Source organism: Urocitellus parryii, chromosome 11 (assembly GCF_045843805.1).
Source record: "Urocitellus parryii isolate mUroPar1 chromosome 11, mUroPar1.hap1, whole genome shotgun sequence".
NCBI lineage: Eukaryota > Metazoa > Chordata > Mammalia > Rodentia > Sciuridae > Urocitellus > Urocitellus parryii.
In genome coordinates this window covers 100083495-100101559 of record NC_135541.1, presented here as the reverse complement: position 1 = coordinate 100101559, position 18065 = coordinate 100083495, and the positions used below count along the sequence as shown (strand labels likewise).

The window sequence follows — 18065 nt, the reverse complement described above, 5'->3', positions numbered from 1 at the left end:
ACTGTCTCTAAATAAAATAGGGCTGGGGATGTGATTCAGTGGCCTAGTGCCCCTGAGTTCAATCCCAGGTTACCCTCCCCCTCGAATTACTGGAAGGAATCATCATGCACAGTTTGACAGTATCAGAATATCAGGGGGTAGCAGAAGGCTTTCAGAGAGGAGCAATTATTTTTCTGATCATTTCCAACCTAATCACCCTGGAATACATTAGGAAAAGATAATGTGATATTAAATTTTGAAGTATTGATTCTAATATCTTAGCTACTTATCAGCTAGTTAAGAAAATATGGGGTTGTATAATATGCAGAAATCAAAAAATGAACAGCTTGTGGGTGTGTTGTGCTTGGAAAATGGCTGGTTCTTCCAATTAAGCAGAATAGTGTCTTGGTAAGAACATTAATTTGTATGAGTTTAGTGAAATTGGTATTAGTATTAACAGATTGATGAGGTAGGGAGAATGAGAAAGATAACACTTATAACTCATTTATACAAGGAAAGCAAAATTGAAAGTCAAAGCATCTTGGGGAAAAGATTATATATGGACATGTATGTAAGAAAGCTGTAAGGTCCTAGACCATGTAAAAAAAGAAAAAGGGGCAAGCTATATGGACATGCTATCTGAACATGAGTTATTTATGGACTGATGTTAAGGAAAGCTAGAAACACTTGACTTTGAGAAAGAGTATGCAATTTTTGTTCTGGACTTGGGTAATATGGAAGAATTTACCAATATATCTTGCTGGTTTGGGGGGGGGTTCTGGAAGTGGGAAAATTTGGAGTCTGTCTCTACCATACCCCAAATTCTCTTTGCACTTAGGTTTATCAGATGTTGTCATAAATTGCAATCCCCTAGGTATATGCTCTGTGTTTCTTCACTCATGAACCCCTTCCCTTGGGGGCATCAAATTCCTTCCCAACCTTTTGGAGCAGCTGAGTGACCCCCCACTGCCTGGCAATAAGAGAGGGAACTTGAGCTGTTAATAGAGCTAAAGTGGTTTTTAAAAAATCTCCTGAGAGATTACAAGTATGCCTTTTAACTCAGTGCTTGTCTAAAGTAACCTCTCTGTCCTTCCAGTTATTAATTCACACTAGACAGGCAGCAAGCTCAGAATGGCTGTTGGTTGGGAGAAGGTGAGGTATCTGGGAGGGCTGATCCTCATTGCCTTGTTATAACATGCTCTGATCTGTAATATGGGATCTGCAGACAATGAGGACTAAGTGAGATCATGTCTGGAAAGTAGCCCAGATCCTTAGAAAGTATTAAAATGGGTTTTATGGTTAAGTATCTATTAGACTAGAATTGCATACTGCCATTACTACAAGGACCTTAGAAATTCATGTCCTTCTTTGACAAATATTTGAGGAAACTGGATCCCAGATAGGTAAAACTAGTTAGTAGCTTGTCACCACAAACTAATGAATTGTGTGTTGAAGCAAATAAGTTTCTTAAGATTATGTCTTAAAACATGATCAAATTCTGTCCACATTTGGTCTGTACTTATAGCCTTAGAAGTCTGCAGGGAGCTTGTTGGGCACCATAAGTAAGTGAGCAAGCTGGAACTGCCAGGACAGGGAGTGGCAGGGACTGTAGCAAACTTTGTGTAAAGGAGACAAGTTGTCTCTGAATATGCAGACGGAGTGTTTTGGGACTCTCTCATTTTCTAGGGAAAATTAGAATTGGCTTCACCTGGCATGAACTAAATAAAACATGTTGGATGGGCCGGATTTGGCCTGAGGTTTACCTTGTTCCCAAAGGTATCAGATGCATGTTCACCTTTGTGGATGCTCAGTGATTAACAACAGCTAAGTTTTTCCTCTACATCAAGACATTGTTTTTGATGAATAGTTTTGACATCCTTCCCCTGCTTTACCTCAACAGAGGGAAATCCATAACCAGTACACTCCTCTCGTGTTCTTTACTGTCAGGGAAACTTTTTAATGAGAAGGAGAAAGGAAAGGTATAGGACTAGAAAGAATCACAAGCTGCTGATCTACTTTTGATTAAAGAAGAATTACCAGTTGTGTTCAGTCCAGTGTGTCTGTCAGTACTTACTTTTTTTTTTTTTTAGGGGCATCTAGGAAATTTAAAAAATGTTTTTATTAGTGGAGTATAGTTATACATAATAGTGCAGTTCATTTTGACATAATCATACATGCATGGACTGCCTGGTATTTTCACGTCCATCTGGGGCTTAACAGTGAAGATTTATGCCAAGATCCAGTCCTGAGACAGGGAAAAAAGAACACTAACTTCCAAACAAATACTAGATTCTTCTCTGTCACTGTGCAAATATCATCTGCCCTTTAAAAAGAGAAGCCTTCTAAGTCTCTGTCTACAGAATTCTTTTTAGCTATGACTGACTGGGAGTACCCAAAAGCTTTAAAAAATAAGCTAAATGTCAAAAACATTTCTCTGTATAATTACTGCAGTCATCTCAGTTTCTTTCTTACCCACCCACCCAGTCTGTTGTCAAAACAGTAATCAGCCATCTTAAAACATTGGTCATTGGGTTCATGTCTCTCTTTGATTTACAAGACTCCAGTTGCTAAGGGCCTCTCAATGTCCTGAAAGGCTTTATATAGTTGGTGCCACCTGCACAGCCCTCCCATTATATCACTGACCTCACCTCCTTCTACTGCTCAGCTATGTTGACCTCCTTACTGCTCTGTACACTCTAGAATGCTTCCTCCTAGGAGTCTTTGAATTTGATGTTGTCAGTTTAGAAGACTCTTTCCCCAGATACCCCATACTTATTCTGTTGCTTCTCAGAGAAGCCTTGTATACTAAAAATTGTAATCTCCTCTGCCTCTTCTAAGCCCTGAATTTCCTATCCATACTCCCTATTTCCCTTCTCTCTCCTTCTTCCTTTCCTCCTTTCCCCCTTTCCTTTCTTCCTCCCTTCCCCATCTATCTTTTTTTCTGGTACTGGGGATTGAATCCAGTGGTGCTCCACTACCGAACTACATCCCCAGTCCTTTTCATTTTGAGATAGGGTGTCACTAAGTTGCCAAGGCTGGTCTTGAACTTCCAATCCTCCTGCCTCAGCCTCCCAAGTCACTGGGATTGCAGGTGTGTGCTACCATTCCTAGCTTCAAATAGGAATCAACAATTTTATTTATTTATTTGTTTGTTTGTTTATTTATATTTTGTAATGCCCTCCAACATGGTAGGCAAGCACTGTACCACTAAGCTCCATTCCCAGCTTCTCTCCCCCTTTTTTATAAATAGTTATAATAGTTGTCCCCAACTGCTAAGGCACATTTTACTTACTTGTATTTCCTTATTTTAAGTTCCATGAGTGTAGGAGGTTTGTCTGTCTTGTTCACTGCTACGTTTGTAGAGCTTAAAACAGAACTGAGGAGCACAGTAGGTGCTTGACAAGTATTTGTGGGATGCATTTTAAAGATTTTTAAGTTAAGGATGGTGGTGTTTGCTGAGCTTGGTCAATAAACCTCTTGCTACTGGATCGTGGTGTAACAAGCATTTCCATGAATAGATTTTGTCTCTTTTTCAAGTTTTCTGTGTCAATTCTATCTCCTAAACATATCTTGGATTTTTTTGATTTTTCTGTATCTCCACTGTTTTTACCTTAGTTAAAACCATCGTGAGCTCTTGCTTGGAATATAGCCTCTCACTGTCTTCTTTTGCCCACTCCAGACAGTCTCACTCAGTAGCCAGATGAGCTATCTAAAATCTAAATCTCTGGTCCTTTGGCATTCATTCCCTAGTTTGAAATCCTTCAGTGATTTCTCATCCCACTCACATAAACCTCAATATCCTTAACCTATCCCACAGGGCTCTGTGTGGTCTGGTGACAACAGTGACTTTCTCTGTTCCTCTAATAGGCCAAGGTCCTTCCTTTTTGCCTTAGGATCTTTGCTGTTTTCTCCCTTTCCTTTGTTGTTTGCCCCCTTCTTAATCTGGTTGACATTCCCCTTTTCTGGAAATGTCCTTTCTCCGAGTCCTTATCCTAGTTAAGTTCCCTTTATTTGCCACAATGGTAATGAATACTTGCAAAATTATTTGTTTAATGGCTGGCTGTATGTGTAGCTAGAGCTTAATGAATATTTTTTTTTTTTGTGGAGCAATAAATGAAAACAGCACATAGATGTTGTGTCCCCTAGGGACTGGGGGCCTTTTGAAATGATATCTTATTAATTAATGAAATGTTTCTCTCCACAGAGATTATTTCACAGACGATGATGGAGAGATGGTACCCAGGACAAGTAATGCAGCAGGTAAGGATGCCATGGACTTTGTCTTGTTACATTCTTTTTTTAAAAAAATTTTTTTTTTAGTTGTGGTTGGACACAATACCTTTATTTTATTTATTTATTTTTATGTGGTGCTGAGGATTAAACCCAGTGCTCGCATGTGCTAGGTGAGCCCCAAGCCTTGTTACATTCTTGGTTTCCTGTTAATCATCATTCTTTTGAATTTGGGGTCTTTTAAGTTCATTATGACAGACTCCTCAGACTTCTGTGGAGTTCCAAATTTGTACATATCACTGCAGCAGTGGGAATTATATAATCTCCACTGGGGAATTATGTGCTGCATAAAATTATATGTGCTAGGAAGCAGCACAATGCAGTAAATCATAATTGAAATACTTATGTGAATGCTTTGCACTTTTAATGATTCTATAATTGCCAGATTAAAGTCACTTGTAAAATGATTAAAATAAATTCTGCCACTCAAAGGAAATCTCTACCCTAATACACCATTAAAATGGTTATAATAATATTGTCAATCTTGGGGATAAGATTAAATGACAAAAAGCCCTTGGTATAGAGACTGTCAAGGAACAAGCACTCTGTAAATCTTATTATTGTTATTAAAGTAGTCATAACAATAGCACAATCATTACTGCTGTAATGTTAGCCAGAGATCTACTTGAATTATCAAACCAAAGTGAGAGACAGCTCTCTCTTTGGGGACCATTTTTCTCAAAACCTTACTCCATATTGAGGGTTTTACTTACTTGTTAAGTGATTGGCCTTTTGCATAGTAGCCTTGAAGCATTGATGGTTCATGTGTATCACATGGAATGAAGGTTTAATTGGAACCAAGTAAGGATTTGAGAGTTACTGAAAATTAGTATTTGAACCTGTGTATGTTAAATTTAGAAATTCCAAAGGTTATGATACTCAACATTTTGAATGTCTGGGTCCTGCATTTTGAGGAGAATATCAAAGAATTAGGGCAAAAAAGGAAGGGGAATGGATGAAATGCCCACTACCAACAGACATTTGGTGAGATGTTTTTATTTACCATTCATAATACATGTAAGAGCTTTGTGAGGACATATTATTATCCCCATTTTTATAGAGGCAATGAAGCTTAACAAATTAAGAGATTTGCTTAAATTCTCACAACAGCAAGTGGTCAGGATTCAAATCCCAGCTCCTTATGATCTGCTCTTTGCATCATGTTTCACTAATCTCCATGTAATATATCTGTTATTTATTTATTTTTGTGGTACCAAGGGTTGAACCCAAGGGTGCTTAACCACTGGGAAACATACCCAGCCCTTTAAAAAAATTTTTTTTTTAGTTGTTGATGGACCTCTATGTTATTTATTTTATTTTATATGTGCTGAGAATTGAACCCCGTGCCTCACACATGCTGGGCAAGTGCTCTACTACAGAGTCCCAGCCCCAGCCCCTACCCAGTCCTTTTTAAATTTTTTATTTTGAAACAAGGTCTCACTAAGATGCTTAGAGCCTCACTAAGTTGCTGAGCTTGGCTTTGAACCTGTGATCCTCTAGCCTCAGCCTCCAGAGCCACTAGGATTACAGGCGTGCACCACTGTGCCCTGCTTTCACTCAGTAGGCTATTTAATTTCACCTAAATTCGAAAGAAATCCTTTTTTTTTTTTTTAAATTAAAAAAGTGGCATTTGCTTAGAAACATTCAGTATGTCAACGGGACAAATGCAACAAAACACCACCACCATCATCATATGTTGTTGTTATTTAAAATCAGAGTGTTATACAATTAACAGAACAACTATTTTGTGTAAAATTAATTGAAATCAAAACATCAAAAACAATTGAAAATGACTAGAAATATCATCTCCACGTAAAACTAATTTGTGCTGTGCACCAATAAAATCTGCTTTAAATTTCTGAGCTAAAGTTACTTAAAATTAGTATTTGAACCTGTGTATGTTAAATTCAGAAATTCCAAAGGTTATAATACTCAATATACCAGGCAAGGTTGGCAGCTATTGACAATGATCTTAATAAGGACAGGGCTCTCTAAAGATACACTTAATACTGTGTTAATTTTATAAAAGTTAAAAGACACTGCACAGTATTCAGTGTTGAAACAAATCATTTAGTCTTAAGTTTCAGAATTTAAGTCAGTGATTTAAATACTTTAGGGCAAGGAAAAAACTGTCCTGGAACCACTTTATTGAACATCATCATTTTCTTTCATCATCTTTCTCTTCACCAGCATCTTTTGGATCCTTCTTTTTCCTTTTGTTCCTTTTCTTTTTCGACCTCAAAAAATCCCACCCCACATCAGACTGTCTTTTGTCCCAGAATATAGAAAAAGCCTTTTTATATTTTCCTTTATCTTAAAATCTGTACTTCCCTTAAGGCTGTATATTATCTGCAACAATTACTCCTGTTTCTTTTAGTTTCCTGACATCACTAATGGATAGGCCAGAATGTGACTTGCAGTGGGGTTGGGGGCAATTTTCAGAATCAAACAAGAAAAAGGCTGAAGGAGATCTCTTTGGTGCATGGGGCCCTTAAAGCTCTCTCTTTCCCCCTGCCCTTTTGCAAGGGGGAATATTTGTTTTAATTTCTCCATCAAAATTGACCTTGTTCAACTTTATTTTATCTTCAAAATTTTTCTTTCTCTTTAGCAGACAAGAATTTCCATCTTTTTTGAGCATTTTTAAAAATTATGAGATTGACTGAAGCACGTGGTTGCTTTTTCTTGTGCTCTATGTTAGTCAACTTTTTGTCACTATGGCAAAATACCTAAGAAAATCAACTTGAAAGGAGTAAAGATTTATTTTGGCTTACAGTTTCATTTCATAGTTGGTTGGCTGTGTTGCCTTTGGGCCTGTGATGAGGGTACATTGTGGCAGGAGTACATAGTGGAGGAAATCAGTTCACCTCATGGTGGCAGAGAAACGAAGAGAGAGGGAAAGGGGCCAGGGCCCCCAAAAATCTCCTTTGAGGGCATGCCTCCAATGATCTAACATCCTTTCACTAGGCCCCACATTCTAAAAGTTCTACCACCTCCCATTAGTACCATAGGCTGATAGCCAAGCCTTTAGCATCTGAGCATTTGGGTGACATTTAAGATCCAAACCAGAACATGCTCCTTCTGCCAAGTTTGCAAAAAGAAAGAGAGAGGGAAGGAGAGAAGGAAAAAGAAAAAGAGCATATATTCTTTTTCCTTAGGACCCCCTTTGCCCCTGTGTCTAGCTAATTTTTTATTGAGATGTAGGGTGGTCAGGGCCTGTTTGTTCTCACTTGCTCTGATGCTATCTGTAGAACTCAATGTATTGCCATAGCTTTTATTCTTTCTAATGTAAAAAAAAATAATTCAGTAATAAATGCTCATTTTCCTCTCCTCTCAGCCAAGAAACAATATATTTTCTATGTCTTTTATCTTTCACCATAACCCCAGCCCTCCCTGAGTCTCAGGTCCTCTTGTGTTCCATGCTAGACCAAGACCCTTATTTTTTCACAGTGTCACTGCTCAGAACCAGGCATAGGGTTCACAGGCCCTCCAAGAACAATACTTCTGTTGATTAATGGAATGGTTGAAATTTGACTCCTTTGTCTCATTCCTCCTGAGTCTTAGACTTAACACAGTATTAGCGTACTGCTAAGAGAGATGGGTGGAAAGAACATGGGATTGGTTTTGGGCAAGCAAACTTTCCGATCCTTTATTTACTCAGGAGTAAAATGAATTCAGTAATCACATTGGTCTATTTCACTAGTTGCTGTGACTCTATAAATGCATTAATTCATGGGAAATTATTTTGTAACCTATAGTGCTGTATGAAGATATTGGTTGCTACAATTATTATTCCTAAATAGTATCCTGAAAAACTCTCATACAGAGATTTGTAGAAATACTTCTTAGCTAGTAGCTTTTTTCTTTCCTTTTTTAAAAAGTTAAAATTTTTTTCACAATACCTTTATGCTATTTTTTAAAAAAATTTAAATGATGCTGAGGATTGAACCCAGGGCCTCATATGTACTAGGCAAGCACTCTACTGCTGAACTATAGCCCCAGCTCTTTTCTTTCCTTTTAAAGACTAGTTTGGTTATTTTTTGTCATGTAACAAACTACCCCAAACTTAGTGGCTTGAAACAGGAATGGGTCCTGCAGATACGGTGTAATCTGTAATCTCAGTGACTTGGGAGGCTGAGGCAGGAGAGTCTCAAGTTTAAAGCCAGCCTCAGCAATTTATAGAGGCCCTTGACAACTTGGTAACACCCTTTCTCAAAGTAAAAAATAGAAAGGGCTGAGGTGTTGCTCAATGGTTAAGCACCCCTGGGTTTAATCCTGGGTACCAAAAAAAAAAAAAAAAAAAGAAAAGAAAAGAAAGAAAGAAAAGATTGTCAGCAGGACTGGGATTGTAGCTCAGTGGTAGAGCACTTGCCTCGCACGTGTGAGGCCCTGGGTTCCATCCTCAGCACCACATAAAAATAAATAAATAAAAATAAAGATATTAAAAAAATATTGTCAGCAAACTTCAGCCCATAGACCAATATCCATTTTTTTGTAAATAAAATTTCAGTCACCTAGTCCTGCTTATTCACTTATGTGTTGTCTGTGTCTGCTTTGAGCTACATGGGCAGAACTGAGTAGTTATGACAGAGAGTGTGAAGCCCATAAGCCTAAAATCCTATCTGGCCCTTTAAGAATAGGTTTGCTTACCCTTGGCTTAAAACAATACTGTATTATTTCTCACAGTTCTCTGTTGGCAAACTGGGCATTTTTTTTTCTGCTGTTCTCATGTGGGATCACTGAAATGACTAATCTAACAGCTTGCCTGGGCCTGAGGGTCCAAGATACCCTTGCTCACATGTCTGGCATTTGGTGACTGGGTATCAGCTGGGGCATCTTAATTTCCTGGAACGTGGCCTTTCCTTTTCCAGTAGGTAAACTGGGCTTTATAGCAATGTGGTCTTGAGGTGCTAAAAAGGCAGGAGCAGAAAAAAGCTTCTTACTATGAATCATAGTTTCTGGGATTCATACAATATCATTTTCTCATGTTTTGTTATTCAGAGCAAATCACTGGGCCACCCCAGATTTGAGGGCTGGAGAAATAGATTCTACTTCATTGGAGGAGTTGGAACACCATATTGCAAAGGAGCATGAACACAAACCATGTAGTTTTTCTACTAAGAACCATTATTAATATGATCTGCCTCAGGCTACTTTATATGAATTCTTTCTATGTGGTCCAGAATTGAAATGCTTTTTGTGGAAACCATAATCTTCTGAAATGTGACACTTAAAATGATCAAGGTGCCTTTATTATATAAATTTCATTGTTGTTCTTTTTCACTGACAGCTTTTCTTACTGACACTAAAGATAGAGGCCCACCAGTGCAGTCACAGACTTGGAGAAATGGTGAAAAGGTCCCCTTTGGACAGACACATTTCTTGAGAGCATTTGAGAAGCCCCCTCAGGTGCAGACCCAGGCTCTTCGAGACTTTGAGAAGGTAAGTCACACGATGGATAGTTCTAATCCCAATTAAAAACAGTGTGATGGAATAGTGATGTCTTTTAAAAATATGATGTGTACATTAGCTGGGGTTATAAGCATAGTCATCATAATGGTGTCTGAAGAGCCTATGTCCCATAAGCATATGCTCTGTTAGCTGTGTGCTGGTGGCTGTGGTTTATGGATATTTGCCTGTACGAATCAATTTTTGTTTTACTGTTTGTGGGTTTTTTTTTTTTTAGTATTTATTTTTTGGTGGTAGTTGGACACATACCTTTATTTTATTTATTTATTTTTATGTGGTGCTGAAAATTGTACCTAGGACCTCACACGTGCGAGGTGAGTGCTTTACCACTGAGCCACAACCCCCGCCCCACCATTTGTGTTCTTATTTACTTCTCAGATGAAGTCAGGAAGTTTAAGTAGCACCCTGAGATTCTGTAGCTGCGACATAGTAAGCCCAGGAGTCCCAGTCCAGTCAGCTGTCATTATATTCTCTATTACTGTCTTGGACCATTCCAAAGATCTGAGTATTGTTTGCTCTATGAGGTTTCTCAGAACCATTTGCATCTCATCAAGCATCTAGCCATGTTGCTTGATATTCCTTGCTTGTCCTTAGATTTGGTCAAGAGCAATGACTGATAGTGTAATATAGACCCCCAGCTCTCCTGGAGCAGGGTTGATCCCAGGAAATCTATACAATAGGACCTGTCTGCTGGGATCATAGAGCCCAGAAAGAGGCACCCATAATGTCTTTTACCCATGTTCTAAAAAAAGAAACAGCTCTTTGGTGCCCTCTGGGGGTTACCCAATGGGCAGGCCTCACATAAGTACTGCGTAATTAGATCCTTAGATCCTGTGGTTTTCTTTTACTCTGGAATTGATCACTTTGGTCATAAAACAATAAAACTCCATTTTTCAAAAAAGTTTTGTGTTGAAATTGTTTATCCTGTCTTTTCTCATCTTGTAGTTATAAATGTTTTCCTGGGACTTCAATTATTTGTACTAGATACTGCCATGGCAGTAATGTTCCATATAACATGTTAGGAATTGAACAACTTACTCTTGGTCTTCTTGATCAGACACTGATTGATGGACACTGATTTTTTTAAAAATCAAAGAATTCTCAGGAATATTAAGTGACTTTAAAGACTGGGCCTCTGAAAGCTGTGTGTCTGATTGTGGGAGTGGGATAGTAACTCAGGCCCCTCCTTTTCCCCCACCTTTTGGATCTGCTACTGCAGAAGGGATGAGAGCTCCTTGTTTGGGGAGCCTTGACAGGCAGTCTTCCCATGTGTTCCTTGTGGCTGAGAAGTGACTGGGAACACAGACATGATGGGTGTTGCCTCCACTGAAAGTTTGAATGGCTGGATGCTGTGGGGCTGAGCAGGGCTTAGCTGACTTTCAGATATAAAGTCCTGAGTCCTTTTCTCTTAGAGTTCAGGTCTAATATCATGGATTTGTCCTTATTTCTTAATTTGGGGAATCACTGACAGAAACCAAGTTAGGATGCAGAGAAAAGGCCACTAAGAGATAGTTAAATCTCTCTCCTCTGTACATCAAGTAATAAGTAAAAAACAATGAGACTAAAACACTTCTTTGTCAGAAACTCATTGCCAGTCCACCATGCTGTGTTGTGCTCATGTATGTGTTCATTCTTATATTCATTCATTTAGTAGATTAGTACCTGCATGAGAGAACTTGAAAATTGGAGGAAACCTTAGTTAGAAAAAATATAGGAAGGGTCAGGTTACATTCCAATGTTCCATCCTTAAAGTGACAGAACACCATGACATTTTTTTGTAAGATTTTAACTGTGCATTCTGGAGTCTTGGGATAAAGGATGGGTGATTGTACTGTAAAACAGGAAGTAACATGTTAAAGGTTTTGTGTCAGAAAAGGGTTAATTCCTTCACAGCTTGAAGAAGATGTCAAAGGAATGCAATCTGAGATGAGCAGCCAGGAATCTGTATTTCATCTATTCTTATTTAATCTATCCATGCAATAAATGTTTGATCACTTTAAGAAATTGTTCCTGCCCTTCGAATAGGTACTGTTTATTAGGAATTTCAGACATTATGTTACTTAAAGGTGCTGTCATGGAGATAAGAACACTGTACTCTGAAATTTGGGAGAACATATCTAATTTTATTAAAGGAATGGTGAAGGGCCTTCTACCAGTGATTATCTCTTATGGCTATATAATGAAAGAGGTTTCTAAAATTGTGTTATATTTTGCTAGTCAGAGAGAGAGAGAGTGCAATACTGTAGACAGTGAGAACATTTTTGGAGAAGAAAGAGATATACTTGTGAGTGAGCCAGTGAGAGACTGGATTATATGGAGATAAGAAAGGAGAGCTTAAACAAGGAGAGAAGTAAAAAATTAATGCATCAGTAAGGTGATTGTTTCTAAAATACTTGCTGCTTTAGGAAATTTGGGAAAATGCCTTTGATTCCAGAGTAAAAAGTTATAGACTAAAAGTGAAAAAACGGATACATTATGTAACCAAAAGATAATTGGTCAGTTAACAAGTGAAAATGATAAGGGACAGTTATGTCAATGCAGGGGAAAGGGATAAGAAGGGCAAAACTTTGAACATATGATGATTTCTCTTTCCTTCTGTATCCTCAGTGAACAGCAGGAGTGGGGTGAAGAATAATGGGGAGGGAAGGAAGAGCAATGCCTTGGGCCCTGCTTTGATTCACCTTTCTAGGTGTCAGTTAAATTGTAACTCCCAGCTCTGTTTGTCAGGTTGAGACCAATAGATGTTGTTTCACAGGATGAAAGGAGAGCATCACTTAGCATATAGCCTTCATTTGTGTCTTTGAATGTGTGAGTGATTTAATTAATTTTAAAGCCTTGTCAGCTTTGTTATAAAGAGTTTGCACTGATAAAGGGATCTCTTTTCTTTCCAGATCTGTATATTAGATCAGTGGGTTATGTGCTTAAGTTGCCTTAGTTTGTCTTTATAAGACTTGAAACAAGCATCATTGTCCTCGTTTTCCAAAATAGAACCAGGGCTCACAGAAACGGTGACTTTTTCTGGGTTCTAGAGTTTATTATATATCACAATCATCAATCCTGACAGATTATTAGGTCAGATATAAATTTTAAAGTTGAGTATAGTGGTGCTTGTCTTTATTACCAGCCACTTGGGAGGCTGAGGCAAGAGGATTACAAATTTGAGGGCAACTCAGTAACTTAGTGAAACCCTGTCTCAAAAAAAAAAAAAAAAAAAAAAAAAGGCTGGGGCCATAGCTCAGTGGTAGAGAGCTCTACTGAGCTCAACCCCAGGACTATAAAAAAAGAATTAATTTTTATATACAAATGGACATGGTCAATAGTTGAGAAAAAAAATCCTTGTATGCTAAGGAATGGTCATAGCACCCATCCCAGCTCCTGCATCTAGTGATCACTTTCTACATGTCAAGTAGTGTTCTAAGTATGTGATAGTGTTACTTCATTTAATATTTACAATAACTCTGTGGAAAAGGCATTACAGTTATTCCCATTTACAAACAAGGAACTACAGGCACAAAGAATAACAAAGAAATTTGTCTGATGTTTCATGACAGGAGCCTGAAAATAATACCTGTCCCTTGTTCGACCTAAAATAGTGAGTTTTTCGAGGCAGCGGGGAGCTCACTTGGTGAAGTATGGTACTAATGAAGGTGTTGGCTCATCTGGAAAAAGAATCATAAGCTCCTTCTATGAAGAGTGGTGTAGATGAGAATTCCACCAGAGTTCTCTAGGTAAACTGTAAATCCACTTTTAGCGCTCAGTTTTCTCTCTCACAGAAAACTCCATTAATTACTCCATTATTCTGACCTACTTGTAATTCAAAGCTGTTTTATACTTCCATGTCTTTGTTACTACTGGAAAACCTTCTCTCATACTTCCCCTTGTTAAAGCCTTCTCACTCTTTGAGTTTCAGCTGTAGTGTCCCCTGCTTTTTTAAGGATGCTTTCTGTAACACTCTAATCATAGAATATTTACCCAGACTATAAGCTTCTTGAGAACAGAGAACACCTCTTGCTTATTCTTTTCTATTCTCTAGAATCTGGCATAATTTAGTATGTAATAAGCACTCAGTAACTGTTCATCAATTAAACTTATGGAAAAGTTCTGAAGATTGGGTATTCCACTGGATTTGTATTTCTCTTGCCACTACTTGGTATTCACAATAAGTGAATGGTTCTAAAGTGGATATTGGTGGTAGAATGGAAAACCAAGAAATGTACATTTATTTCAGTTTAAACTGGTCATATTCGAAATGTAAAGGAAGGAAAAAATGTAGACTTCTTGAAATAATATTTCACAGAACTTATTAAGAGGATCATAATAGTAGCTAATAATAATAAACACTGTTTATTGAGTGATTTTATACACCAGACACTTTTCTAAATATTTATTTTATTTCAGCAAATTTTGAGTTCATCTTTCTAATTTATAAGATTGTTATTATTATGACATCCATTAAACTATAAAGAGAACAAGGATCAAATAACTTGCCCTAAGTTATAAAGTGGAGAAGCCAGGATAACTCCAATGATTTCAAGGTTCTTGGGGGAAATGAGAGGATCATCTGGGGAAGGAGAGGTTCCATTGGTGGAATGTGTGCAGTTTTGGTTTATGGCAGAAGCCACAGAAGAGCCCTGAAGGGTAGGGGTCTTTGTTAAATCAAGAGGAGGCCTCCACTGCTCCATTCTGTTTACACATTTTCTAATAATGTTGTCTTTAACATGAAAATGCTAGTCAAACCAGCTGCAGCATTCTAACTGTAGACTGAAGCCAGCTTTCCCTGGCAGTCTCAATCTAACCACAGTGAGTCAGCCTGTTGAGATCCCACCCAACCTGGCAAACTTTTCCACTTGGGTCTTGGGTGGGGGGAGAAAGAAGAAAAAAGTGCTAAAATGGAGAGGCTTTTAAACTTTTTACCTTTATGGAACGCTGAATTATCAGAGTCTGGATATGCATTGCTAATTAGGTGAATCTGGGTCATGTCAGCGCTGCCTTTATGTTCTGCAGTTTCAGTGTTTTTGAGTGTTTCTCTGTAATTATAGTCTTGGAAATGAATGCTACCAGTGAATTGCATTTTAATTTTAAAAATGGCATTTATATTTCCATAACCACAGTGTCCCAAGCATACTAGTTTTGTTTCCACTTGTGTCCTAAGATACTCATAAAGTTATTAGATGAGAAGGAGGGAGATTCTAAACTTTCCGTGTTCATAAGCATAGATTTTCTCCCTGTTAAACATGACTCCTCAAAGGCCTTCTACAGAACTTTAGTGACATTTGTTTCCTGAGCAACATTGCCAGAGATAGGTAACACATCAACCATGTTTTTCCTTAAGTATTACAGGAATGACTGAGACATATGCAAGTTACCATTCACAGAGTATAAAACCTGATGAGTGGCATCAGAAATTTAAATTATAAAATATTTTATTTAAACAATTTTAAAGCAGCAGAGGATGAGATATTTCAAGATTGGGATAATTGATGAATGAAAATATGTCTTTAAGACCTTTTTTTTTTTTGTCCTAACTATCAGGACAAAACATTTCTCTAGTTTTTTGTGTATGTATATACATACATATAGAAACACACATATTAGCTCACATTTGGTTGTAAAATTAATAAAGTAACTTTATCAAAAAGAATAAATCATAAAAATTGAACAATTTGTGTAAGGTATGGCTAGCAACACAGAAAAGAGAGCAACCACTTCCACAGTGAATAAGGCTTTAAATCAGAATAATTCTTCATTTTTGTAAATTTAATCTCATTACTCTGTCCTCATTTCTTTTCTTCACCATATGAAGAGAGCTCTGTTGGGGCTGGGGATATGGTTTAGTGGTAAAGTGCATGCGAGGCTCTGGGTTCAATCCTTAGCACCACATAAAAGTAAATAAATAAAATAAAGGTATTGTGTCCAACTACAACTAAAAAAATATTTTAAAAAGCCCTATCTTCCTTCCTGTGGACCCTGTGGAATTTCCATTTTTATCATAATTTCTATTCCAATAATAAAATTTAAAAATAACAATAAAAAGGATACTAATTAATATCTATTGAGTGCTTATCTTGTGTCCACCTCTGTGGATGCATTTGCCTTGCATTATCTTATTTGGTTCTCCTAACAGGCCTTTAAAGTTGTTACTATCATTATCTTCACTTGGACACAAAGATTCACTGAAGATAGGAAATGACTAGGAAGTACTTGAGCTGAATATGAATATAAGTATACTGATTACAAAGTCTGACCTCTTAGTCATAGTTTTATTATGTTTCTCTGTGGACAGCTGATTCCCTTATACATTTATGGGTTAACTCATTTATCCACTCAGTATGTGAGTATGTGCTACATGTCAGCCCCTGTCCTGGCTGTTAATCCCACAGTGATCAGGTGTGAATGTATGCAGTGATGTGTGTTTAAGGGTGAATGTTGTTTTCTTTCTTTCTTTCTTTTTTTGGCCTGATCTTATATGTTACTCTTTTTTTAAAATTTATTTTTTGTAGTTATAGTTGGACACAACACCTTTACTTTATTTATGTATTTATTTATTTATTTTTATGTGTTGCTGAGGATCAAACCCAGGGCCATGCACATGAGAGGTGGGCACTCTACTGCTGAGCCATAACCCCAGCCCCAACTCTTAAAAATTATTAGTTTTGATTAGATTCTGACTTTTAGACTTGGACGCTCTCAAAGAGGGCTTGGCTTGGCAATGTATTCCTGATTTTTTTTTTTTACCTCTTCCATTCTCTTGGACAAAAGTTTAGCATATTCTATAGTCTCTTCCTTATTATTATTATTTTTTTAGTATGTTGTTTCCCTAGGGCAAAGCTGACATTTGTGTGGTTGGACATATGGAATAACAAGACACTGAATCTTGGGTGCTCTGATCCTGAGTTTATTAACTTCTTAGTGTAAGGGCTTTCTAATAACATATTGGTGGATTTCATTTTCTTTAGAGAGGTTGAGAAATTTGCATATTCTGCCAGTTCTTGGGCCCCAGGTGATGAGGCATTGTGGTATGAGTCAGTCCAGGAATATCTTTCTCTGCTTTTTTTTTTTTTTTTAAATAATACTCAATTTGAAAAGTTGATTTACTTTAACAGGAAGAAGAATAAACCACTAACATGGATGGGAGAGGGAGAATAAGCAATGTTCCATGTAGAAGAAACAATATGAATCAAGATTCATAGAGAGAAAGAACTATAGTGAGTCAATATCCTTAGAACATCGGAGACAAGCAATATGGAAAAAAAATTAAGACTGGAGAATAAGCGAGAGAAGATAAGAGAGAGAAGCCAGTACATGTGGCCTTATAAGTTCTGTAAAGGCTTTACATTTTATCCAGGCTCAATGGGAAGTGCTTAAAGGTTTTAAACAGGCAGTCGACATAATCATATTTGCTTTTTAGAAAGGTCTCTTTGGCTTCTGCATGGACTCTGGATAGGAGGACTAAAGTCTTGAGGCAGAGAGAATGGTTAGGAGGCTCAACATCCTAGGCAAAAGTTTATGATGATGCCAGCAGAGGAATGAGATAAATGAACAGATGAAAGAGAGATTTCAAAGGCATAATTGACAGAACTAAGTTATTGATTTGGGTGTGAAGGAATCAGTGAAGGCCAAGGATGACCTACCACCAAGTTATCTCCCCAATCCTATCTGAAACTTAGTTGTTACTCTGCTATAAATTTCCAGAGTACCTTGAGCTTTCCTTTTAATACTATGAATTATCTATGGTTTAATAGTATAAATGCTATAGTTAATCTTTCCTGTTAGAATCTGAGCTCCATAATATCAGATACACAATGTCTTTTCACTACTAACTATAATGATTAGCAGAGTTCGGGGTACATAGTTAACATTACCTGCCTCCCTTTCTTTTCTTTTCTTCTTTCTTTTTGTTGTTGTTGTACTTTGTCGTGTCAAGCTTTCTTGACATCATCAAGTTGCTTGAGCAACTGCTAAGTTATGCCATTCATTGGGAGAAAAGAGAACAGCTGGAACAAACACAGTATTTTTATGATCATTAAAACAACAGTACAAACCAATAAATCAATGAAGTGATTTTCATTTTGGGGAGAAAAGTAAAGATCTTTTCTGCTCTTCAGGAGCTCTAAGTGTATTTGGGGAGACAGCCAATATTAGATAATCCTAATAGATTGTGGTAAAGATCACAATAAGAATAGGTGCATAATGCTGTGAAAGCACTCAGGAGGAGGCCCTTGTCTAGCCTTAGGGTCAGTAGCCTTCTTTAATATCTAAGTTAATTACTTAACATCTGAGCTGAATGAGGAGTAAAGAGGAGGGACATTGCATGCTAATGCTGCTACCCC

General features: G+C 37.5%; 1 protein-coding gene across 10 annotated transcripts in view; it reads left to right on the top strand.

The window, feature by feature from the left end:
- The window catches only part of Pde4dip (phosphodiesterase 4D interacting protein), a 185985-nt gene that overhangs the window by 15372 nt on the left and 152548 nt on the right, over positions 1–18065 (top strand). For all 10 annotated transcript variants that reach the window (XM_077791185.1, XM_077791184.1, XM_077791175.1 and 7 more), the window contains exons 2-3: positions 4184–4239; positions 9557–9708. In XM_077791185.1, coding sequence (XP_077647311.1) covers positions 4184–4239; positions 9557–9708 — 208 coding nt within the window. The remainder of the gene's footprint in view (positions 1–4183; positions 4240–9556; positions 9709–18065) is intronic.